Genomic DNA, 27,208 nt, shown 5'->3' on the forward strand with positions numbered 1-27,208 from the left:
TAAGCCACTGCTTGATAATAATAATAATAATAATAATAATAATAATAATAATAGCATGTAATAACATGTTATTCAGATGAAGAGCTGTAGACAAGCATATGGCAATCCAATGAGAAATTGTCATGTGTTGGCTATCTATATTTTCAATAGTCTAATCAGAGAGGGTTAAAGCCGACTCTATATTAATTATATAATTATATTCTGAATGCAGCTTGCTGTGCACTGCGACAGACACAGCGTCAGTTTAATGGAGATCAACTTTTTGTAGGCCTCTATAAACATCCACTGTCATCACTTGTCTATTTTCAACTATCACAGCTTGACAAACTCCACGGCTCCATTCCGCAGCTTTCGCTTGGCGTAGCCTACTTGGCGCATGATTTCTTTGAAATTGTCTGTTATCTCTGTAGTCGCTTCACGGACAGAGAACTCAACTCCCCGCGGACTACACTGGTGCCCACGAGGTTCGGGGAAAAGTTCGTACGAGAGATTGGCAAGATGTCACCTGATGGGGATAGAAAGAACTTCCAACAAACTCTTTCTCTCCTCCCCCACAGAGGAGGAGACCGCCCACCGCAGACAGTTGGCCCTAGACCCCTTCTAGACTTAAAAAGAGGTTGCATTCAGAGACAGACATTCATTCAGCACCGACACCCGTCTAAGTACATTACTTTTTGCGCTGCTTGTTTCAGCAGACTTTATATCACTTTGCCTTCACCATGTTAAGGATGCTAAGGAGACACCAGATCCACCCGGGTATGATTTTAATACTGGTCTGGCTTTGTCATTTCATTGAGGACCAGAAAGTGCAAGGTGAGTTGTTGAATTTATGATGCTCTCATCTTTGTAGTATCTTCGACTTTGTTAAGTTTATTTGTTTACGCACTGCACGTTTGGAGTGGCCATTTGATCGTTATGAGTTCCGACTATGTCTAACTTTCTGAACAATGTTGAGCAGTTCATTGTGTGAGTAGACTTGGGAAACAGGTGCGTTCAATATGGTCAGAATGAGCCTATCAAAAGAGTTTACATGATTAAAAGAGGAGTTGTTCAGAAACATAAACCATAGTGGATAGCCAGCATAAAAGATCTTACATTTAGTTTTTGGTGTTCTTTACCACGCTTGGCTCGTACAGTCACTTGAAGGACCCTGGAACTAAAATGACAGCGATACGCTTTTAGATATTTTAGATATAATTTGTTATAGCGAGCCAGGGACTTTGAAGCAATTCTACATATCTACATAGAAACCTTCATGTACGTTACTACATTCTGGCATTTTGTGTGTCAGAAGTACAGTTGTCAAAACTTGTCATTACAAATATGCCAAAGGTCTTAACCAATTGTATTAGATCCATGCAGCCTTACATTAGGTTTATGTTTTGGAGCACTCTGTCGTGGACACATGATGCACCTTGGGATATTATTAAGACCAAGTACATTGGCATAAAGTTATAAAAGTATTGTCAAGTACTTGAATCCTCGGTCTCTGCCAGAGAGAATCATCTGCGTGTTTAATTACCTTCAGATAAGTGCAAAGTTGAGTTCCGAAATGTTGCGTGACTGCGCGGTTTGTTGAATGTTTCCGCTCTGGCTGGATTCCTCTTACCGTGGCTGTGTCCAAATGTAACGTTACGAATATGACCATTGTCGATGGTGGAGTTACTTTGTAAATAAAACATTCGGCAACAGATAATGTATGGATTTCTTTCTCTTTTTTGAACAGTTGCACATGGCGCGTCAGGGAAAAAATGTAGACTCGTCTAGACTTCGCGAACGTTGTTTGAATAGGGGCAGCAGCCTTTATAATCTCCTAGCTTTACTGTCAAAACGTCGCCGTTGTTCTCTTTGAGATCTAAAAAAAAAGTAATTTTCAAGGCATTGTATCGTCGACGTTGGGTGATCATTTCGATTTCGCCTGAGTTGTAGGCTATTGTGCCAGCTGACAGTTTACGTTCGGCTGTTCAGACAGGCTTGTGTTAAAATAGGCGCATTACGTTAGAAAATCAGACAAAATACCGCGGGGGAGGGGAAGAGACAGAGCTACAACTAATACAGGCTACACGTGTTGTGTCTGGGTCACTGGTTTCAGACTTTAAAGCGACTGGTATTTTCCCCCCTTTGACAGCTGGCAACTGCTGGCTGCAGCAAGGGAAAAACGGAAGGTGCCAGGTTCTCTACATGCCTGGGATGAACAGAGAGGAATGTTGTAGGAGTGGTAGGCTCGGAACGTCCTGGACAGAGGAGGATGTTCCCAACAGCACGCTGTTCAGGTGGATGATCTTTAACGGCGGGGCTCCCAACTGCGTACCTTGCAAAGGTAGGTCGACTTCGGTGATTTATGAAGATACATATTCTTAGCGGCGCTGGAGTCGTTGGAATATGTATTACTCATACATTACTTTACGCTATGAATGTAACAGTATAACATAGACAGTGACATAATCTGTCATTAATAAGTAATACCAAATATGTTTTGACTATAAAAGTGCGCTCTGACTGGTTTGTCCCTATATAATACTATTGCTTTGGAAACACATATGTAGAGACGTGTGACAACGTGGACTGTGGCCCGGGCAAGAGATGCAAGATGAATCGCAGGAGCAAGCCACGCTGCGTCTGTGCCCCGGATTGCTCCAACGTCACCTGGAAAGGGCCCGTGTGTGGCTCAGACGGAAAAACCTACCGCGACGAGTGCGCCCTGTTGAAATCCAAGTGTAAAGGCCACCCGGACCTGGAGGTCCAGTACCAGGGCAAATGCAAGAGTGAGTAGCTTATTTATCATCGTGTGTGCATTTGGCTGAGAGAGAGAGAGAGAGAGAGAGAGTGCAAGAGAAGGGATTACCAGTAGAGGGTAGTTGTGATGTTTAATGTTACATCATTACCTGACTTAGATGTGTGTGTGTGTGTGTGTGTGTGTGATGTTATATGGTGAATAAAACACTTCTGCTGGATGCATTAGGCTCTTGTTATTAATAAATGGGAGTGATGATGATGATGATGATGATGACGAAGATGGAAGCTTACGCCTACATTCTCTTTCTCCCTGCAGAGACATGCCGTGACGTGCTTTGCCCAGGCAGCTCCACCTGCGTGGTTGACCAGACCAACAACGCCTACTGCGTGACCTGCAACCGCATTTGCCCCGAGGTCACCAGCCCGGACCAGTACCTGTGTGGCAACGATGGCATCGTCTACGCCAGTGCCTGCCACCTGCGAAGGGCCACCTGCCTGCTCGGCCGCTCCATCGGTGTGGCCTACGAGGGCAAGTGCATCAGTAAGTTGAACTTTGTCCACTTACTCGAAAGATGATTCAAACACCAAAGGGATTATTTTAATCAATAGTTGCTGATAGTTCATGTGCAACACTTTTAGTATTTGACTGGATCGCTGACTGGAACAACATTTACTGAGCTGTAAACCTTTAAAAGCGAAAGTATTTGCTTTCTGCCTAAGATTACAAAAGATTTTCTGCTGCACATCTGCAGCAGCATTACGTGAAAAAAGGCATTTTGTGAATACCTTCCAGTGTTGTTGAGATTGTTATTTGCTCAGGGAAAAGTCAAGGCCGTGTAATTAGTTCCTGATGTTGGCAAACCCAATGTTCTCACACCTCATTACAGTGTGAGCGAGTAAACCGCCAATCAGTTCAATTTCCTGTGCCATGATTCATTCATTTCAAACCAGGCTTTCACTCATCATCATAGATTAATCTAGAGATGTCAGCATAGATACAGGAACACAGGTATCCCAAAGTCCTGACAGAGGAGGGTATCCTGTGGGTATCTTTTGAAAGGTAGCATGCATGTGTCCAGTTGGGTGACAGTCTCATCTTTTTTCTCTCTTTTCTCTCCTTCACTCGTGTCTCCTGTCTCTCCGTCTCGGCAGAGGCAAAGTCGTGCGATGACATCCAGTGCAGCGCGGGGAAGAAGTGTCTGTGGGATGCCCGCATGGGCCGAGGCCGCTGCGCCCTCTGCGAAGACGCGTGCCCGGACAGTCGCTCCGAGGAGGCTGTGTGTGCCAGCGACAACACAACCTACCCCAGCGAATGCGCCATGAAGCAGGCAGCTTGCACACAGGGCGTCCTCCTGGAGGTTAAGCATTCGGGATCTTGCAATTGTAAGTAACTCTCGTGGTCCCCCTTTTAGAACCTCCATTCCCTGACTAATGGCAAAAGACTATTTCGTGCTTTCCCCCAAACCTTGCTGCTTACCCCCACACCCCCACCCATGTGACTCTATGCCCCTCCCCCCAAACTCCCCTAAAATAACATGGCCCACTCTCAACCTCACACCCCAAACCCCTACTACAGATATGGCAAAAGCCAAGAAAGGACTGGAGATTGGACATACTTGCGTGTCCTTATTTTTTTGTTTTTCGTTAAGTGTTATTTTGCTATGATTCCCCCCCCCCCCCCCCCCCCCCCCCCCCCCCCGCTGGTTGACATTAATTTTGCAATTTTTTTGCAAGAAAATTCATACAACGCGAGAGGATTAGATGTGAAAAAAAGGACTCATGTTAGAAAGATTCGTTAAACAACTAACACAAATCTATATATATGGAGACTAACTTTTTGGAGTTGGAAAAATCGTGTTTTTAAGGCTTAGGTGTTTGTTTCTTTGTAATCTCAGTAACCTGTTACATTTAACAATGGGTTGCCTTAACTTTATATGAATTTGTTGAAGTGTTTGTTTTTGTCAATTCCATCGTCGCCTTGCTAATTTCACGTTAATGTTGTATTTTTTTTATGCTTTTGGCTGTAAACAATCATTTCAAAATGCACTATGTGTATCACTGACATAAAAAGTGCAGCCAACGTGTATATAATCAAACATACAGATGCATCTATTCATGAATATGCCTAAGGTGATTGTAACATTGGTGCCATATATACATATTATACACACACACACACACACACACACACACACATCTATATATGTATGTATAGATAATTGTAATTACATACTATATATTGTATATACCAATACATAACATACACTACCTATTTCTTCTAAGATGGCCAGTTCACAATGCAGTGTGTTCATGAAGCCAGTTGCCATCAACTATTTCCACAGCAAAGAATAGAATACATTCCAAGTCAGAAAAAGAGTAAGAATGCCGGCAGAAGCCATTTCATGCTTAACATGAAACATCTCAATTTGAACATTTTTTGACATTTTATCTTAATGTCTCTGTGCCCTAAGGCATAACATGATTCCAAGGGACCAACTTTATGATCACCTCATGGGGCTAGATGATTATGGCATTTCACAGTACGAAGGAGAAGCAGAAGCTTGTAGAATGATTCTCTCTCATCTCCACTCTGCGATCAGACTGAAATACAGTTGACACATATCCAGTTGATGTTTGTGCTTGTCTATTGTAGGTGTTACCCACCAGAATAAATACATATATATATTAACAGTATACATATACAGATACATATAGTAGAATTGTTCTTATGATTTATGAGGGACTGTCCGCTTGTTTCATTTTTTTGGGGGGGGGGGGGGTTTGTTTTTTGTTTGCTCTGCCTGTGTGATGTTTTGTTTGTGTTTTGCCAATGTTAAATTCTCCTGTAGAGAAATACCTCAGAAGCTGTGCCACCACTTGACCTCCCCCACCCGAGCCCTCACCCAACTTGCTGCAAAGGTCAAAGCGCCAAGTCTCCTGCAGCCCTGTTGTAATAGTTGTGCATCTGGAGCAAAAGATCTAGAGAGAGAAACTGAAAAAAAGAGAGGCTTGTTCCTAGAACCCAAAGAGCACATTTTGTCCTCTTTCTGGAACCTGCCAAAAAGAAACGGAAGAAAAAAAAAAAGAGACTTAGGCCATTGAGCCTCCATATCACCCCTCTCTCTCTCTCACTCATCATCACTGTCCACTTCCTAGGTTATGTAAATTGGGTTGCGTAAGTTGGGAGAGCCAAGGCTTATTGTTGATTGCCAAATCGCCTAAAAAAAACCCATCAAAACAAAGCTATACAGTGGCTGCCAGTCCCCCCCCCCCCCCCCCCCTTCTTATTCAAACTTTCACTGAGATTTCTGCGCTGTTGTGTGGTCTTGACTCATGCAACAGCTACCATGTATTCTTCCATCTAGCCATCACAGAAGACCAGGAAGAGGAGGAGGATGAGGACGACCAGGACTACATGGCTTATATTCATTTATCCCCACTCCTGGATGGATAAAACACACTAATAGAAAATCAATCACTCACACACTCCCCATACAACCCTTATCACCACCGGCGGAACTCTCCATCGTGGGGCGAGGAAAATCTGTTTATACTGTACATATGTGTATGCTTATTTATTTTTGAAAAGAAAAAGGAAGTATACATATAGTCCAGTCTGCTAGATGTTTTATTTATGCAGTGTTTTATTTCCCTTTGTTGGATTTATAATTTATACATTTACAGTGTCTGGCTTACTATCAATCATGTTTTATTTTGAGGTTTGTGAGAGGGTGTGAATGCTGTGTGTGTGTGTGCGTGTGTGTGCGTGCGTGCGTGCGTGCGTGCGTGCGTGCGTGCGTGTGTGTGCGTGTGCGTGTGTGTGTGTGTGCACATGTGGATGTGCATTGTTTTGTGGTTTTTTTTCTTTTTCTTCCTTTTGTATTATGAAGAAATATATTTGTCCAAAGAGAAGCAATGTTATTTATTGTGAGGTACCAAGGTTACCATGTAAAGTATACATCATCTGCAAGCTGTAAATTGCTATCCCCACGCTGTACAAATCTGCTTATGGCTGTCCATTCTGTCACAGATGTTTATATTTCACACACACATACACACACACACACAAACACACACTCTCGCTCTCTCATACACATACAGACACACACAAGAAAAATGCATGTTAGCCTGTGTGTTTATTTATTGGGAATCTGTCACTCTTTAAATGTACATAAATGTTACTGGTTTTGTTTACAGTTCATAATAGCTGACCAAAGGGACTATCTCAATGGTTCTGCAAAGTGGCTCGATATGGTGCAGCACGCCAATATATATTTCTTCTGAAAGTAAGCCCTTAATAAAATTAAGTAGATGTCAAACACCAGATATCTTGCAACTGCAGTATTGTCTATTCAGTGAAATGTTAGGAAAAAAGAGAATAGTTTTCAATCATACTTGATTATCAGATATGTGCCATTTACTTGTATATACTATTTTGTTTTTGCCAATGTTCTGCTCCATATGGCTCTGGTGGAGCACATAGGAACAATGATGCGTAGCGTTGGGTGTCGGTATATCAGACCTATCACTTTTCTTTGTGTGCATTGTTTTGAAGATGCATTTTTTATTTTTCAGACATCACAAGCTAAATACAGAAATTCAGTTATAAATATATAGTTTTGTATTTTTTTATGTAAATGTCATATGTATATACAAAGTTTGATGGTATTTGTACAGATATGAAGAGTGAAAACAATAATAAAAAGAAAATTCATGAAACTACCTTACCTGGTCCATTCTCATGATCTTCGGCCTTTACAGTATTAACATCACACATGTACTGTTAGTGGAGGATCCCTTCTTCTCATATCAAAGGCCATGTCTCTATAAATATACAGTACATTTAGCACGCACATTTATCCAAAGGCACTGCGACTTATTTGTTTAGATGAGAAAGGTTTGAATAGTAATTGTCCCTCCATCATGAATCAATTGTGGTGTAATTAGAACCTTGATCCATCAGTTCAAATGCATTTTAGCACACAAATAACTGCACTTCCATACCAGAGTTCTTCCTGCCCCTACTCTCCAAAGTGTGTGCATCAAGAACATGAAGACAGAAGATGTTCCCATAATGTTCTGAAGGATTCCACAACTGGAACACCTCTTAGTGCAGGCATATTACATTACTAGCACATTTACATGAGGAGCGGTTCTTTGCTCTGTGCCACTTTTGTTGATATGGCGGTAAACTCTTCTGTATGTGCTCCATTGTACATCGAGGCGTTCTCCTTCAAAAAGTCATTATGAATAGTAAACCCTATGACTGTTTTCCAACACTCTTTTTTTTTTTTTAAAGTCTTACAGTTCCATAGAGAGTACTGCACTCTCTCATAGCTGTCCAGATGCTTCATGAGTTGCAGCAGCCGTCTCTGCAACAGCTCCGCAGAGCGCTGGAGAAAGCCAGGGGCCTGGCCTGGAGAGAGAGAGAGGGGAAGGGAGAAACAGGTCCCCACAGCCATCCCCCGCACGTCCACAGAGGACCCATACTTAAGCCCCTCTATAACTTGCACTTATTCATTCTCTTCCCACTCGGCTTTGGTTAGCTTCTCTACCTGGCAGAGGGTGGACAGCTCACTGACTCCTCCACTGGCAGACATCTCCCTCCGCATACTCTTTCTGGTGTACTCAAGTAATTGAATTATCCGTTGACACTGTTACAAATACAGTCCTGGTAATGAACGAGGGTTAGAATAGCACACTTTATTCCAGACTGCTGGGACTTTGTATCCCTGAGCAGACACTCAGGAGAATAATCTGCTATAGCTTTCAATGTCAATTTCACAGAACAAAGAGACATTATGGATTACGTATTTAAATGGTAATATATTGGGCTGTGTTGCGGTCCAGACAGTTTAATGACGAGAGGCTTTAGTTATGATATTTCAGCGGCACAGCCGCAGAACAGCTTAACCTCTTATTTAAAGAAAAAACAAAAAAGGGAAGGGGGAAAAAAAAAAAAAAAAAAAAAAAAAATCAACCCTTCATTGCCGACACCAAATGAAATGCACGTCTTCACTCTGTCCTGTCGAAAATGAGGTAGGGTTTCGGCTACACTGAGCAGTTGACTTTGGATATCACAAGTTCCAAAAAAATCTCAAAATGACCAATCTTCCCCCCCCACTGCCCAACTGGACAGCAGCTGGTGTTCTCATCACTAATCATCCCCTAGAGAGGAATAAGAGAGAACATACCTACCTGCGTTCTGCCTTTTGAAGCCTGAACTTCTTACTTCGTCCTTCCATTTCAGATACATAACCTGGAGTGCCTTAAAGAGGCAAATAGGTATATTGAAAAACCTAATCCACCAAATGGAATATGTATTACCCAAGGAAATTAAACTGAGGCATCATAAGATTTTTTTAACAAGGAACTGATAATTGCAAATAAATGAAAAAGTAGTTTGATTCAACAGAAAAAAAAAAATGTTTAAAGAGTACAGTTACAACTAATGATAAAGTGTGTGCATAGTTTAGTTTTATTCAGTGATGGTGGTCAGCTATGATTAAGTACCTGACGGTAACATGCAGAGCATGCATGTCCACTATCCAAATCCCTCCAGCGGCTGAACATTTGTATCAAACTATACATTTATAGCAGTTATAAGCAGAACTACTTATGAGAGACATTCATGGCTCTCATGAAAGAATTATGACTCATCTCATCCATCAAAATGTCAAGGATTCAACGGAAACAAAAGACTGGTTATAAGTGAGCCTTTTTATTATTTGACGAAGAAGATTATAATACAGAACTGCTATTGATTGCTAGCAAGCGGCAGGGACACAAACAGGTGGTGTGGGTCTACTTGCAAGACCTTCTTGTCCGCTTGTCCCAGGAGAAGTTAGCCCCGTATGACTTCACTCTTGGCTTGGGCGTCCTCTTTTCCGTGATATCGTAACTCCAACCTGAAACAATAAACAGGATAAATAAACGCACAGGCCAAGGTTTATCTTGCCAATCCGCTTTGGAGACTTGGGGCTGTTGGCTGTCGTTGTACAGCGCAAACATAAGACGAAGCGAAGAAAAGCAAGAAAAAAACAAAAAGGTTTTCACAGGAAACATTTCCATGAATGACAAACCAGACTGCATGTTCACATCTTGACTGTTCTTAGGCCTTTAGTAGAACAGTTCAGATGTTTCCTATCCAATGAAGGTCAGAAGTTCCCTCTGAAATGTTTTGATATCCAATAGTTTTAAGACCAGGCTTTGTACTCTAGGGCATCACTCACCATTCTTCTCTGCAAAAGCGATGGCATCCTCCTTGGAACTGAAGGACAGCACCATGTTGGACAGTGGGTCAGCGCTGAAAATAAACACAATGAACAAATGGTGAAAATCAACGGGCCATGTTGGGTTTTTCCCCTCTGAGAAACCTGGTAAATAATGAAATGAATCTATTCCCACAAACAAACACAGTCCCAGACGAGTTGTCATGACAAGTTCGTGTTCACATCAGAAAGATGCAAACAAAGAGGGGGAAAAACAGGAAATGTAGAGCGAGAGGTACGAGACAGAACGAATATGGAGACGCAGAACGTACGTGGAGGCCCAGCCCATCAGCGAGTTCTCCCAGCGCTCGCGGGTGTCAAAGTCCATCTTCCACTTCTTGGTGTTATTGACTCCTGACTGCATGGCAGTGCGCGTCGGCACAAAGATGCGCACCTTACGCGTCTTAATGTGTTCTTCTGGCACGCCAGTAAGAGTGCTAATGTCCTGTAAGGAAGACACAAACACCTCATCATGATGATCAGTTTTTCCATGGTTACATGCTAAAAAATTGCCACCATAAATTAACATTATGAAGTGGGCCCTACAAAATATCACAACACAGCTTAGCTGAATTCCGTACTGTGACATGTTCTTCAGATCAACAATCAAAAACTTCTGATATTCGCAGCATTTTTGGACAGTACTACAAGTGCATATTAATTTGAAGTTAAAAACAAATTATCCCTTTGTGATGGTTCAAATTTAGCAGGCTCCCAGAAGTTATGAAAATAGCATTGGGTTCTATGCCTGAAACAGCTTAGCACAGATACACTACATTGCAAAATCTTGACATCTCTAATTAATCCAAATGTGATCTGATTTGCCTCTGGTTTGTCAGACTAAAACATTAGAACCATAAAACCAGCTGTATCTCAGTTCAAAAGCTCAATCATCTCATAGCAGAGACGCTTGGCCAACGTGTGATTTGAAACATTCAAATAATTGAAAACCAAAGCCCTTTTTCATTTCCTGCTTTACCCAAGTGTCTGCAGCCTGACAAAACACAATCATATGTAAAAAAAGAGAATCTGAGAGAGAACGAAGGAGGGTCGGTGGGTGGGTGAAGGGGGGGGGGGGGGGGGGTAATGTTAAACGGCTTGGCATTTATCACATACTTATACCTAAGGGGCATAAAAGCCCAAATATTTCCTTTTGAATGTAGGCTCGCGCTCTGTCTAGACAAGCTGATTTCTCACACTTGGCAAAATGCTTCTGAAAGCCCAACCCCATTGTGACCGTTTCTCGGGCCAGGATCACAAGGCTGTGGGGAAAGGACCAGGGCTGTTCTCAGGTAGGGGGAAGACAAACGAGAGAAGACAAAACTCTTTCTACTGCCTGTGGGCTGTGGTGATGAGGCATGAGAGGAGCAATGGCAGGCAGAAGCAGAAGGAAACATTTGAAAATCTACAAGGCAAGTCAAATTGGTTTCTCAACACAAATGTAGCTCAGTTTAGAATTAAAATGAGCAAGACTACTGGAATTGTTTTTGCTTGTTTGATTTTTCTCTTTTATCATTTAATTGGGTCATTTTTTCAAAAGAATACAAGCACAATGACTTAATAACAAATGGATGATAAAAGCAATGCTTAATGAGACTCCCTGTTTCCACTTCCTGATAAGCACAACATACTTAACTCTGAGTCTGTTGTTTATATTTCAAAACATAAATGTCATGCAAAGTTTTGCTAGGGCCATAAAAAGCCTTTTGAAAGAGATCAATGCAATGAAATTCTGGACAAAATAAAAATTGGATAAACATTTCTATAAAAATGAAAAGCAAAAATGCAACAGCAACATGTGGCAAGCAGAACTCTTGCCATGTATTTTAGCAAAGTAAAAATAATTAAAGACGCTTAGAAAACTGTGAATGCAGACACGGTCCCAGGGGCAATTCTGAGCCCCTATTGAAAAGACCTTTGAGACAGCCTGGGGCAATTTCTTTAGGGGAATTAACAAACAAGCGATGGGAAGTCAGCAACAACACACAGGCAAACCTCCCAGCGCGCTGCCGGTAGCCACCCAAGGCTGGGAAGCCTCACAAGCGAGTCCCCTTTCATCGACCGAGCTTCACACATTTCAATGGCCGTTAAAACTTCAAAGAATCAAATTTTCATCATTGTCCATCATCTGCCAGTTGATTTGTATAAATGGGGCTCCTTCCACGTTCAATATGTACAAAGGGGCTGGCCCCCATCAGCTGCAGCTGGGTTAAAAACAGCAAAGACAAAGCCCATCTCTGACCGTTGTGTCTTATAAATTAGCACGTTTAGAAATACTGTCCACAGCCACAAGGTCCTGCTATAAAGTTGAAGACGGAGATTAAATGGGGATGTGTGTATAATGCTTAGGCCCTTGGAGAATTGACCAGTAATAAGACAATGGAGTGAACACATTACCCTATTTTCACAGGGTAACAGGCACATTCCAAGAGGATGTCTCTGGAAGATGCTTAAAAAAAAACGTTTTTTTAAAGGCTAACATGTCTGTTGCTGCAATTGGCATTGCTGGCATTGCTGGAGATGGTCATGTAGGAATCATTCTAAGTAAAAAAAAAGCTAGAAAGATATAAATGAAGGCTGTATGAAGAACATGAATGACCAGATAGGAAACATAATCTGATATTCTTGAGGAACACAATACAATCAGGAGGATGAATAGAATAAAATCAGATGACCTGAAGTGAAGCATTGATGGATTTTATACCCAACAGATTAAAGCCATAGTGAACACCAGTTCTACAGCTATTCAAGCTTCTAAACATGTTCAGTCAACACCCTCCAGGTGGAATACATTCTACAGCTTTCACCAACATTTACCAGGGTGAGAAGAGCAGCATATTGAGGAAGAAAGGGGGGAAAAAGGCCAAACAACTAAAACTACATTCAAGAAACCCACGTATTGTCCTACGACTAAAAAAAAAAGAAGAAAAAAAGAGACAGAAAAGAAAAGAGAAAAAGAACACCAGTCTAGACTTTTATGTCTGCATAAATTAAACTGAAAAACTAGGAGGGCTATCTTCAACGATGGGGGGCACAATACACTGGAGCAACAAAGCGAGGGGCTGGTGGCTTCAATGTGGCATTGAAGCCCTCGAAAGAAGGAAAAAAGGAGAGAAAAAAAAACAACACACACAGAGGGCACTTTTTCTTCCCCTCTTCCACGTACAGGAAGCCAAATGAGAACTATGAAGTTTGACACTATTCACAGGGCCCCCGACAATACCTGGATGTGCACGCTGAATCCCAAGCTTTAGATGAGGCGGAGGAGGAGGGGTTGGGACGAGGGGAGAGAGGCTGGCAAAGTCTTCGTCATGCGAAAAGCGTGTCGATATTTCTGACACCTCCAGGCTCCTCCACGCATAAAAGGGGGGTTGGGGGTGGGGGGGGGGGGGGGGGGGGCATGAAAGGCTTTTCACGTCGGCTGGCTGGGAGGCCAAGGGCCGCTTCAATGAACCTTGCGTGCCAGTCCCTCACCAAAGATGTGGGACAGCATATCTGCTAAGTTTTTTTTCTCTCCCTTTTTATTTTTATTTTTTTTAAATGATAAACAGAAAAGTTTCTGCCACTGCGAAGAGACCAAAAAACATTGTTTTGAAAAGCGGAAGCTATGTTGCAAGATGCTGCCGACAGCTTTGTCAGAAGGCCTTGATTTCTCAGCATCTTTTTTTCTTGACATCTTTTTCAAACTTTTTTCTTTCTTTCTTGATTTGACCTGCAAATCATTAAGACCAAAGAACTTTTTTGTTTGCTAATTTCTTTTGTGGCTAAAACTTGGAGGATGTAAACCCCCACCAAAAAACAAAAGCCGCTGCCTTTTAAATTGAGTCAACTCATTTCAACAAACCTCACCTTGACCAGAGGGAGCCAACTCAACTGCTATCTTAGCTGCTCTGCACCTGCCCTGAGAATCATTTATTTCCTTCTGATTCTTGTGAGTCCTGTGTGATTTATGCATCTTCCGTGAGTATACAGACTACAGAGAGCATGAGTGGCCATCTCCTCACTGTGATGAGAAAGAGAGAAGATTCCTCAGACCTTAAAGAATTTTCCCAAAACAATACTCACCCACCCCACCTCCTCTTCACACAAACACAAACACACACACACACACACACAGAGAGTTCTTCCAGCAGCAGACTTGCCACCGTTTCTGAACTGGGTTCACAGGTGAAGGACTCCCCAGCCTGTAAGTTACTGGAGTGTAGTTTATACAACTGCCTTAAGGAACATGCTCTTTGTTTAGCCACACACAGTGACAAGGGCAAAAATTATACTTCGTCTGATTGCAACAGCAGATCTGGGCTGAAACGGAGGGGCAGGGAAGGAGTGCACGGGTGGCTTGTAAAAGCACAAACATGGATGACCTCTATGGAAGCTTCTGGACCGAGCTGAAAGCACAAGGAATTTGAAATATTGAACAGTAAGGCGATATCAAACAGACCCAGAAAAAAAAATCTCCCATTGCTTATTTCCAGATGTTTTTTTTTCTTTTTTTTCTCCTCATATAAACTCATTAAACCAGATTAAAGAAACCAAAAAAGCTTCAGCAGATGTGGCATTTTGGAAAGGTCACACTACTTTACAATCTCACTTTTAATGAAGCTAATGTCCAACCTAGGCAAAAATTAAAACATCACTTACAGAGACAGACTTGAGAGAGAAAAAAAAAACAAAGTTAATGTTGGACGAGGCAGAGAAAAAAAAAAGCATCTCTCTCTGAAATGAAGACGAGGGACTTGGAAAGAGATTAGCGGCAGGACCTCTAAGCTTTTGGTTCATGCATGCAGATTCACTTAGGTAGTTTGGAAGTAAAACACACACACACATACAGAGAGAGAGAGAGAGAGAGAGAAAAAAAAAAATCACTTAACTGTTCATTCACTGATCTGTGCCCCTAAATAAATGCTTTGCTAAACAAGTCAAATAGGCATATTTCTATTTCAAAGCAGCTCAGCAATGATCAGAGGTTTGCTAGTATGGTGTTTTGGCTAGCTTCACTATTAGTGATTTAACATATTGTGCTTAATTATACACACAAAAGAAACATTTTGGTATTTGGCAACTTAATAGACACCTCCTTAAGAGTAAATCAAAGTCCCTGTGAAAACTAATTTCCTCAGAATGATTCTTAAACCAATTTAAGCCCTCTGTGCAAATCTCCCCCTCCCACCCCCTCAACATGGACCACATAGTCCTTTCAGCACTGTTCAAATCAGGATGTTATTGCCTAAAGGTTGACCTCGACCCCCAAATTCTCCTAACCACACCCCACCCCCATTGACCCCTCCTTCTCCTGAGACATGTTGAGAGAAGAGGACACACCGACAGTTCTCTTCGCTGGGGGTGGCCATCTCACGTGGGTCACGGGTGGTGGTGGTGGTGGTGATGGTGTGGGGTGCTAAGGCGAGTCTCGAGTGAAATGATCACTTAGGTTAAATCAGTGGAAATTAGACAGAAAACATCTCACCCTTAACCCCTTGCCAGGAAAGCCCTGCCCTACCTGTCAGCTTCACTCATTATGCCTCTCCACCCGCCCGGTCACTGTTTGAAGTGCAGCGCCGCAGGACTTAGCTGCCTACCAGACACATGGGGGGTTACTAATAGACACAAACAAAACATCTGCGTCTGCATGGTGTGTTTGTGTGTGTGTGTGCGTGTCTGTCTGTGTCCGTGTCTGTGTGTGTGTGTGTGTGTGTGTGTGTGTGTGTGTGTGTGTGTGTGTGTGTGTGTGGAGGGGGGTTGCGGGTCTGTGAGAGTGAGAATGTGAAAGCAGTTGGCGTCAAGGGGTTAACGAAATTCTCACATTACAGTGAGGAGGATGGCTTCCGCGTGAGCTAGTCCAATCTAGAGCCTTGTTGTTTTGTTTGTCCCTACAAGCTGTTACTGAGAGACAAGATGGTACAGGGGCAAACACTGCTCCTCGTCCAAGCCTATTGAGATAGGGCCAACAGAAATAAGCTACAGAGGTCAGAGGGAATAACATATGACAATAACATGACACACACACACACACACACACACACATACACAAATAGAAAGACTAACACCTCAGCAAGCTCAGGGATGTGATTGTTTGTGATGATGATTAATTTTGGCTCAAAGAGGAAGAGCGGTTTGTTATTCTTCCCTGATGGCCAAGAGTGTACACACAAACCTACACAAACACACTGAGCTTAATGGGGAAACTGTGAAGAGTCGACAACTTGTGAGTAATGTGTGAGTCACATCCTAATTTTTTTTTTTATGTTAAAATTATGAATCGACATCCCTCCCCAGTCAAAGGTAGCTAGAACTCGAGCTGTTTGCACCAGAGTATTAACTAAGGGTTCATAAAGGTGACCAAGTGGAAAAAAAAGTGCATAACTAGAAGCAATGGGGATTCACAGCAGTTCACCTTTATGGATAAAGCATCCATTGTACTGTTAAACAAGCTGTACAGCATTGTTGTGTTGGTGTGACCATAAGGTCAAATGGCACCACGGTGTGGCAAAAAGCATACATCTACAGTTATTCACAAATAGATAGTGTGTTTCAGGCTTATATATACACTTTTCCTTTCCTTGGAGGGTTCCGAAGTATGAGTCAGGCCTCTCGCGCTAACAAAGTAGTGAAATCAACAGCAAACTTGAGAACAGCTGCTTTTTACAGAGCAGACCTCATTCCTCCTCTGACGTTAGAATATCAATACAGCTTTGGATCACAGTCGCATGTGAATCAGACCTGATCCCTGACTTACGGGAATTGACTTGTGGATTTCGGTGGAAGTTGCTGACGTGCAATCAGATAACATTGGCCTTAACAAACCCAACACCCGTCCTAATGCTTGTGTTCAAATATGAATAGGGAAACAATCCCATGGGTTTCGTAATTTCAACTCAGTCTTACTCTGTGCTAGTAGTCCCACTCAGTGGGCAGCAGAAAAGTTAAGAGACCCTCATGTATTGGTCAAATCACGCAGACAAATTTAAAATGCTTTAACTGACTGGGAGGTACAGCTTCCAATACTTCCGAGTAGTTCCTGTGCGTTGCGGCTGCACGTGCCAATTTAAAGCCTTCGTTAGCAAAAAAGGCGTTCCTGGGGTGGCCCGTGCAATCTGAATGCTGAACGAAAACACAGAGATGTGTCATCGCCAACGCTTAACCAATGGCGAGCTCATTAATCACAGTGTCTCGACATTTTTCAAGGAGTGAAGAGGCAACAAGGGTGCGAGAGAGGAAATGAAACACCAAAACGGCGACATACTGACATGTTGACAGGTCTGTCCACCTCAGAATGGCCAGATGAAGTTGTTACACTGCACACACCAAACAAAAGGGAGAGAATCTTAACAGTACTGTTTTTGTCCCCACCTGGCACAAATTGCATGTGGGAGGCAAGGGAAGTGGGGCAGCAGCCTTCGAGGGCCTGAACCAGAGCCTTAAGTATATGAAATGCTATATCGTAGGTGACACCCCAAAAGCTCTCTTGGGGGGGGGTGGGGGGGGGGGCAAGGGGATACTGGTCGGGGGGGGGGGGGGGGGCGTCTTCAAAAGAACCCACATCCTCAGACCCCTGTCCCTCCGGTCTCAGGCCTTGGACACTTGGACACTTTTTATTTCCCCCTGGCACAAGCTGATGAGAGAGAAGGCTAGACAAAACAAGACACTTGAGACGTGAGTGCTAAAGAGAGAAGTGTGTGGGGAAGGGGGGGGGGCTGAGGGGAGGATGGGGACAGAGGGAAGAGAAAAGGGGAGTGGGATGATAAAGAAAAAAGACGAGGAGAAGGATGAAGAAATGAAAGAGGAAAATGAGAGAAAGGAAGAGGCTGATGAGCTGAAGGAGGCGGGAACAGCAGAGGCAGACTTTCATGTTGCACAATCATGTAAACCCGCCTCACGGACGCCGTTTTGTTGCTGAAGCAAAAACACATGAGCCCAATTCAGTCTGGAAGCTTGAATCCCATCATCGTACCACATCACACCAATGCAATAACAGTGTTGAATCCCATCATCTACCACATCACACCAATGCAATAACAGTATTGAATCCCATCATCTACCACATCACACCAATGCAATAACAGTGTTGTCATTAACCTAAATGGCTTTTCATTCCAATGAATGCACCGACAAAGACAACGGTTGTCTGAAAAGTTCAATAAGTGGAATGTTTAGATATGTGTATGCTACAGTAGCGGTAGGGCTCTGATCAACCCTTCATTCAACTCTTCATTAGTTGTTCAATTCCCATGTTTAAGACTTTGTAATTACCGGTCACTTGAGGGGAAGAGATACACCATGTCCACTGTAAACAAAACGTTACCCACAATGAGATGTAGGCTAATACAACTTGCTGAACTACTACTATCTGACGAAGAACTGGATGAGTACATTTGAATGTGTCAAACTATCACACTTCAGGATTTGTAACATTTCTAGCACGTTTTTAGCTGGGGGTTAAAAGACTCCATAGCTGACAATTAATTTGTGCTACATGCTACACTGACTGATGTGCCAAAACAAGACTATATTATAAAGTAAGGTCCAGTGTAACTACAGCGTAAAAAAGGGATGGGAAGATGAAAGAAGCAAAGAGACACAAGAGACGGTGAGAAAATGGCCTGCGTCGACTGGCACGAACAAGATGATTCCCTCCTACAATAGTGACTGTGAGGGCCTGTTATGAGACGCACCAGTGCTGAGTAGACCGGGCAGCCAGCGCACGCCACGCAGCCAGCTGGCCAGACGCCGCCTGCCCTCAATACCTGAGGCCTGGGGAGTGGAGGGGGGGAGAGAGAGAGAGGGAGATAGAAAGGAAGGTAGGAAGGAAAGAAAGAAAGAAAGAAAGAAAGAAAGAAAGAGAGCCACATACACTGGTCCCCATCTCCACTGGCTACCACCTCTGCTTCCTTCCCTTTCAGAGCCCTTAAAAAACAAATCTCTCAGCACGTTTCTGACCGGGGTCTACAAGAGGGGCTCAGTACTGGTTAGGGATTCTTGTGTTTCCTTAATTTGGGCAGCAGTCTCAAAACCCCCACCACGATCTCTAGAGACAGACAAACAGAGAGGCAAGGAAAGAGAAGCAGAGAGGGAAAGTGGGAGGAAAAAGAGGGCAGAGAGAGAGAGAGAGAGAGAGAGAAAGACAAACAGAATGGCAGAGGGGGAAGCTCCCCCTTCCTGTCTTGCGAGAGGTGGAGTGAGTGAGCCGGCGAGTGCCCTGCAGACATTAAGTGAGAGGCTGAGTATCTCTGACTTGCCAGCCGGTGCTGCTAACAGCCCAGTGTGCTTAATCAAACAGTCATTACTAAGCAAAATGAGGCGGGGGAGCGGGTGGGGAGGGGGGATGGGACGGGCAGGCAGCAGCAGGAGCAAGGCTCAGTCAGTCAACACATATATCTCTCTCTCTCTCTCTCTCTCTCTCTCTCTCATTTTGGGGTGGAAAAATTCAGACATTTGTGTCTGTTTGGTTTGAGAAAAAACAGTGATTGATATACGAGACTAACAAGGGGCTCGCAATAAACAACCACGGCTTGGTCTGGATGATGCAGCCATGATTACTCCAAAAGGGGGTAAACCAGAGACCACAGTGGGACAGACAGTTGACAGTTATATCCTAATTTTAGCATAGCTTGGACACACAAACAGACAACCGATCTCCAGAGCATCTGTTTTAAACTGGCACAAACACTGACTCACACACATGAGCTTTGACACATACACACACACACGGTTACAGCATGGGGGATGCTGGTAAGTCTGTATGCCTGCTGCCGAATCTGAGATGCCAAATTCCGATAACTACACATCTCACTCACGCATGTTGACAAGCACCTCACTGAATATTCAGCTTGATGAATGCCGTCAGCATCAGTCAATGGGAAAGGGTAGGGAGGAGAAAGGGGGCGGGAGGAACATAAATAAGGGAAGGTAGATTCAAGGCTGTATTTATGTGACACTTGAGTGACACAGATGCACCCCCCCTCTTCCAATGAATAAATAACATTTCAAAATGTAGCTCCGATAATCAGATAAGCCTTATTCTATTACAGATGTTTAGAGACAACTGCTAAGAGGCGGTTCGATGAAAAGAAAATGTATTCACAACTATGATTGCGCCAGAGAATTACATTTGCAAATTCCCTGGAGCAGACTGTATTTCGTCCAGGAGATCAGAAATACAGGGACACCAAGTGCAGGCTGTTTGTAACTAGGAACATGTAGGAGGCAAGCTGCCATACATTCAGCACAGCCTTTTTCTCTCTCTCTCTCTCTCTCTCTCTCCCAGTCTCTATACAATCATTTCCAACATTCCACAGCAAAAGTTTGTGTTAGGAGCATTGTGTTGGGAGTATAGATTCACAGCTGAGACGGCAACTAGATGAGAATGTGAAGCAGACAGAGCAGCAGTGACTAAGAGCCAAGTGTCATCTTCAGGAAATGAGCACAAGTCCACAGGCATGCTTAGCTAAATTGGTTTAAATTAACTAAACCATTTGGCATGACTACCACTTTAGTGATGTTCAGTATAGTTGTATCTGATTGTGAGTAAAGTCTGATGTGGTTATTTTTGTGAAAGTGCAACAGGGACCAGTTATTGGACCCCTGCGGAGATGTCAAGGATGCAAAATGCACCTATAAGCTAAAAGTGTGCCATTCACATAGCAGCACAACAACCCCCCCCCCCCCCCCCCCCCACACACACACACACACACACACACACACACACACACACGTAAACACCACCACCAGAACCACCACCACACACACACCTCTTCCACTAGCTGACCAAAGCTAGTTTAGGAATTCCCATCTTTTTCTCACTGTTGGCTCTCTTCTCTGTCTGTCACTCCTTTTCCCTTGCAGGTCTAGGTAGCTTTTGGATACAATAGTGTCTGGCTTAAAATTACCTGTTGTTGGACTATCTGTGGGTGTATCTCTGTTTCCTCTTTTCTCCTCTTTCTATTGAGTTTATCTGGCTGGTTGGATTGGTCTGTTTGCCTGGTCTGTAATCAGGTTTGTCTGCCTGTGTGTGTGTGTGTGTGTGTGTGTGTGTGTGTGTGTATATCTGTCTAGATCTCCTCTCTGTCTATCCTTCCATCCACTAGGTTGAGCAACTTTCCTTTCTATCCATCTCTTGTATCCTCTGAAGGTGTTTGTCTGGTTGGTTGGTTGGTTGCCTCTCTTCCTGTCTGTGTGTGCAATGTGCATGGCTTGTTGACCCCTTCTTTCCTCCTCTGCCTGAGACTGGTCCCTGCAGGGCAATGGGCTTCTTGGTCTGGGAAGAGGTTGTTCTGCCAGCTAAGTCCTGTCTGAAATAACCAAAGCCAAGATACCGTCCTCAGCCAAATACCCCCCACACCCGAGCGTGTGCACACGCGCGCACGCACACACACACACACACACACAGGAGGGAGTGTTTTGCTCCCTCCCTCTCTCCCTCTCTGAACACAGTCACAAGGAGTCTTGGTTCAGACTAGTTATTCATGTTTAGACTGCACAAACGTCTTTCAGCCAAGATTTTTTAAAAAGTTGCAGGCCTGTATTAATTTTAAAAGAAGGTCAAAGGGGTTGTTTGATTGAGATGAAAGCATCAACAAATACCATGTTTCATATCCATGACATGAAGGCAATGAAAACCACTCCCTGAGCAGACAACTTGTGTAAATAACACAAAGATAAATGAAACTGCCCCCCCCCCCAAAAAAAACCCCTCCTTTCTTGATGGCAACTATGGAATATATCTAAAATGGAACGCTGTAGCATAGGAATATTTTTTATCTCATGGTGAAAGACACAAAGACATAACTTCTTTCCTGCCATGCAGACCATATCTCTAGCAGGGAAACACCAGATGGGATTTCAAAGAGTCTGGGGGGAAAAACGAATGTGGAAAAATGAACCATAGATGCTCCTGTGACTGTACTAGATTAGGTTTACAGAACACAAAACTAAAACTAGGCTTCAATCAGCACTGTAGTCCAAAGCATAGTCTCACTGAGACTTTTTTGATTATTCAAGCATGTTCCTCTGGTTTTCTTTACACAACCACTCAGCAAAAGTGCTGTCAGCAACATTAGAAGCACAGACGATTATTTGTGGAGTCTGCTTGCTAATTTCATTGAACTGTGTTAGCCTCGTTCTCTGCCTTATTACACAGCTAGTCTCTGCTGAGGTTGACAGTGACAGATTAAAGAGCTAAAAGGAGAACAAAAGTACATTTCTTTTAGGGCTGCACAATTACTGCAAAGGTAATCGGAATATGAACCAACGCAATTACCCAATCGCAAAAGCTACAAATAATTGTGCACATTTAACTGTCACATTTCTAGCTTTTATATTCATTTCACCCTCATTGACTATGCCACTTCTGGTTGGTGGTGTGCGCATTAACATTCAAAACTCATTTCACAAATCGCAATAAGATATTTTACCCACATTGTGTAGCCCCAATTTCTTTTTCTCAACCTTTCAGATCATATCACATCAAGTTTGTCATGTCAACTATTCTAAAGTATTACATCATACTGTGGCACAGGTGAAATGGAGCTAGGCTAAGCCTGCCATCTTCAACAATAGTAAAAACAGAAAAAGAAAAAAAAAAAAAAAGGTCTCACCAGTTTCTCTTCAACGGTGATGAGCTGCGAATCCTGCCCTTTGCTCTCAGCCTGTCTCCATACCGATGTAGTGAGGGCCCTGTGAAGGAAGACAGGACAAAGATGTGGCAGTAGCTTCAAGCAGGCAATAAATAGATATGGCCACCCTTTTGCATCTAGTTAAAATACAAATCTCTTCAAATAAATGAAATAATAAAAACATAAAAAATAAAAAAAAAGTCAAACAGTGGTGGCTCGAACAAAGGAGAAAAGTCTTGGGAACAAATGGGGTGAGGAAGAGAGGGGATGGGATAGAGCGAGGGAGGTGGCGACGGTGAGAAGGGCGAGCGGGCAGATCCTTTCTCTCCCCCTATTAGTTCTGTCTGCTGAGCTTTTGGCCAGCTCCCACACGGCTGGTCAACAACAGAACACACTGTATGTGGCTCCGTCTACCACAGAGAGCGCAGGGAGAGTGCCAGGGATGTGGAGCTCACAGCACAAGTGCCTTCATGGAAGCCGCAGGGTCATCATGAACCAGAGGGCTATGGGGCTCTGTTCTGACCTGTGGGATTGGGACAAGATGAGGGGCATGTCCCTCTGACCTTTCTACACGTCTGCAGGGCCAGGATGTGTACAACTACAACTGGGTTAAGATACCCTCCACAGTACAGACAAAATGAATGCACTGTTGGTTAGGGCTGCACGATTTGGGGGAATCTAATTGTGATTTATCTCACAGATATTGCGATTGTGATTTGTGATATGATTTTTTAATATTCTAGATGGGATCTGTATGGGATCTCTTTAATTTGTGCCACCCCTGATTGGTGAGCACGCCCGGTGCACAAAAAGCACAGCACCCCTGGCTGACTGTGAAGCTCACCAATCAGAATTTCTGTGCCCCTCACGCACACCCACCAACCAGAAGTGGCATACTCAGTGAGGATGAAATGAAATGAATATAAAAATCAGAAATTTGACAAAACGAATTATTTGTAGCTTTTGCCTTTGGGCAATTGCGTGGTTCATATTGCGATTACGACTGTGATTGCGATAATCGTGCAGTCCTACTGTTAGTGTGCCTAACTTGTTACATCATGTGACCTTCTGGAGCACCTCCAAATGAGTAGGCCATCACCATGATGTTGCACAACATCAGTGAAAGAAGAGGGTCCAAGCATTCCTCAAACAAAACAGCTCTCTCAAAGAGTAGCCTACTCTTGCCTATACCTTGTTAGTTTCCAACTAACCGAAAGGCACTGAGCTGAGAAAATCAGTCTGTAGAACTGAGCCAATCAAACTTGGCTGTGTATTAGTCTGAGCGTGTCCTCTTCGGCTGGTCTGTGGCGTCATTTAGTTAAGAGAACAAAGAAGGATTCCATCCAAATTAAAATCTCTTCATCCTGCTCGGCCAGGGGAATATTGGCAGCCATTTACCCTCTGGGTGCGATTGTGGAGATTTTGATTTACCACCCAAATGCCGATCAGACATGCTATGGGCGATCATTTATTTCACTCACATTACCATACGGACGAACATTCCAAAAGATGCAAGACCAACTGTTAACTTTAAAGCTTGCGTGCATATTTTATCAAATACACGACCTACACATTTTGGTCATGTCACTTGTGAAAGCTTGCAAAGTTTGGAAACGTTTCCAAACTTGCACTGTAGCACTGTACAGTCCACTGATTCCACACGAGTTGGCATTCGCTCCGATGCTGTGTGCATGATGTGCCTTTTCAAACACTTAGCCATTTCTATGTGATATTAATTTAAAAAGTAATGTTAGCTAGCCAGCTAGCTACCAACGGGCATCGTTAAATCAGTCATATAAGCAACAAGGAACGCTCCAACTCAAGTTATGCTTAAGTTTAACGCAACTGTAATGCATAGCTTTGAGTATGTTTGCATTGGGCGCAGTATTGACTCTGTAAGAACTGAACTGGTATATCCCAAACTAACAATGACTGCTGGGGAGAGCCATTTCCATCTGATGCATTGCCTGTTCAGTTCTCATAGCTGAATAATGAAGGCAAGTTACTGCATTTACAAATGTAACTGCGTGTCAGCCAAGTAACAGTGCTCTCTTGTATGCATATTATAACGATGTAGTTTATATTAACCTGCATAACAGTGACGTTGACCGTTTACACTAGCTTGCTATGCTAACCAGGTCTAAAATGCTTGTTGTTAGCTAGCACTAATTATATGCTAGCAAACACCTTTGACAACTTGGCTGACATTGACGCTACTTTTGTAGGTACGTTTCAGATAGCGCACTTATAATCTATTCATTTTGGTTATAATCTATTCATCTTGGTTAACTGGTATAACAGTAGGCTAGCGTTACTGTCTTGTTCTTCTACGTAACCTCGATATACTATACCTAATTGACTTTAAGCGCTAGCGGCTACCATGTAGCTGACATTGGATTGATGCTAACCAAGTTAAGTTACATACGCGCTTGCTTTGACAGAGTCGTGCAATTCTTGTGAAATAAACGACTAATGTTTAAGATATTATACGAATACGTATTACCTGGTGGGGTTTAGAAATACTTTGGTCGCAGGATTCAGTAAACAGGCTCGGCTTAGGTTGAGGAGTGACATTGAGGACGCCATGTTTACATTAGTCTGCTAAAACTACGGCAAGCAATTTGTTCCAAAAATGCTTCCGTCATTATATCGCTAAAGTCGAAGCTCAATTGAAAGAATCCTCAGAAATAATACAGTCGGCCTTTCTAATAGTGTAACAATTATGAAGACCACGGCTAGGTCATTTATTCCTTCACAGTTAGATAAGAATGATATATTGACTGAAAAATTGACAGCAATGATGAAGGAAATATCTCACTTAGCCTAAAATGAAAATTTGAAGAGAATGATGGGAATAAAGATCAAATATGTTTTCTGATAAACATTAGGGCACAGCTCATTTGCTCACTCTGACTCTTGGAAAACATAAGGTTGGAAAATGTGGTGCAGGAGTAGGCTACAGTTGATCAACATTTTGCTGCCTAGTTCTGCAACAGGCCTATACAGAACAGTTTATTAGTGGGTTTGATCCAGGCTTGCGGAGCAAGCCCACTATTGTTCTTCTTAAGTTTACTTATTATTAGTGGGTTTGATCCAGCAAGCCCACTATTGTTCTTCTTAAGTTTACTTATTAGTGGGTTTGATCCAGCAAGACCACAGCATGGCAAAGCCATGCAAGCCCACTATTGTTCTTCTTAAGTTTACTTATTATTATTAGTGGGTTTGATCCAGCAAGCCCACAGCATGGCTTTGCCATGCTGTGGGCTTGCGGAGCAGGCCCTCTATTGTTCTTCTTAAGTTTATTTTATTTATTTATTAGTGGGTTTGATCCAGCAAGCCGATGAGTCCCTTCATGAAGGTGTGTTGCAATGCATTATGGGTGCTGTGCTGTGATTCGACGGCTCGTCACCTGACCCACCAAACAACGTTGCTTGAACTGAACGTAGAGTAAAAATAAATCGCTACCAAGGCTCCAAATAGCAACACACTTACACTGTAGCATAATGAGGGTATCTACATGTAAACCGAAGCATTGAGAACTGTGTAAGTCTATAGGTAGTTTATTAAAAAGAAAAACAGTACCGTTCATGTCTCGTTCACATATACAGACGGGCGCCATCTTGGGAAAACAGAACTCTCTGGAATGTGGCGTAAATCCTATGCGTAAATCTCGCGTGAAATCTTTCGAACGAATTTGAAGACATCGAAGAACGAACCCTTTTAGTTTGATGGACGTCCTTATCAGTGTATGGTCTAACTTATGAACGTGTCGGGTCAACGTCAACGATAAGTAAGTTAGGCTAGCTTCTCCAGACTCCCTGGCGCTGAGCACCGTAACTGGCACTGCACCTCCGATGCTCCACTCCGTTGTCTCGCCAGTCGGGGTAGCAGACTCCAGTTCCATCGCAGCCGGACCACGCTGCGCACAGCTACAGCTACCGACGTTGGCATCCCTCCTGTGCTGCCTTGTCGCAGAGCTGTCCTCTGCTGTTCCAGCCACTCCACACTGCCACGATCGTGCCAAGGCCTAGACCTTCTCTCTGGCTCGTGCCATCGGATTTCACACAACAAACTTTTTTCCCCCTTATTTTTCTAAAGAGCACCGGCGAACAGGCCGACTCGAACACCTCTTGCCGCTCCACCTCTGCTCTGCTCCGCAGCCAGGGCCACCGGCAACTCCAGCCTAAACTTCCAGCTGACTCTCCGCCGTGGCCACTGCATCAAAACCCTCTTTAGGCAAGCATTTCTCCCGTAGCTAGGCCCAGGCGACGGCTGGTCTCCTCCTGCGGCTTCTACTGAAGGCCTCTGTAAGCTTTTTAGTACCCCTTACAAGGGTTCTCTTCGGATCCTTTTGCTTGGGCCTCCACCTAGCGGTGAGCATGGACGGATTATAAACTTTCGGGCCCCTGGGCCCAGATGTATTAAGGGCCCCCCATTAATTGTTGCATATGTGGAAGGGGGGTTTGGAGGTCCTTCCTCAGAAATGTTTTAATTTGTTTGATGTGATTTCCTGTATTCTGGTGCATTTTGGGGATGGCCAATACTAAATTCAATCAGATTCATAGTCTACATCCTGATGTGTTGATATTG

The 27,208-nt window shown here is 43.3% G+C and overlaps 2 protein-coding genes across 4 annotated transcripts; one reads left to right on the top strand and one right to left on the bottom strand.

The window, feature by feature from the left end:
• The first annotated feature begins 636 nt into the window (after positions 1–636).
• fsta (follistatin a) lies at positions 637–7,458 on the top strand. Of its 3 annotated transcripts, none has more exons than XM_042101645.1 (6): positions 637–813; positions 2,129–2,320; positions 2,547–2,765; positions 3,053–3,277; positions 3,889–4,119; positions 6,102–7,458. In XM_042101645.1, exons 1-6 carry the CDS (start codon positions 720–722, stop codon positions 6,188–6,190), a joined length of 1,050 nt encoding a protein of 349 aa, XP_041957579.1. In that variant the 5' UTR covers positions 637–719; the 3' UTR covers positions 6,191–7,458. The 3 variants fall into 3 exon arrangements, with proteins under 3 accessions (XP_041957579.1, XP_041957580.1, XP_041957581.1); XM_042101646.1 differs by having other exon boundaries at positions 6,079–6,212; XM_042101647.1 differs by having other exon boundaries at positions 5,586–6,206.
• Positions 7,459–9,437: 1,979 nt separating this feature from the next.
• ndufs4 (NADH:ubiquinone oxidoreductase subunit S4) lies at positions 9,438–25,239 on the bottom strand. The gene is made up of 5 exons (XM_042101529.1): positions 25,122–25,239; positions 22,601–22,679; positions 10,280–10,452; positions 9,969–10,042; positions 9,438–9,644 (listed from the first exon to the last, which is right to left on the bottom strand). The coding sequence occupies exons 1-5, from the start codon at positions 25,202–25,204 to the stop codon at positions 9,541–9,543; spliced, it is 513 nt and encodes a 170-aa protein (XP_041957463.1). The 5' UTR covers positions 25,205–25,239; the 3' UTR covers positions 9,438–9,540.
• Between the last annotated feature and the right edge of the window lie 1,969 nt (positions 25,240–27,208).

Source organism: Alosa sapidissima, chromosome 8 (genome assembly GCF_018492685.1).
Source record: "Alosa sapidissima isolate fAloSap1 chromosome 8, fAloSap1.pri, whole genome shotgun sequence".
NCBI classification, from domain to species: Eukaryota; Metazoa; Chordata; class Actinopteri; order Clupeiformes; family Clupeidae; genus Alosa; species Alosa sapidissima.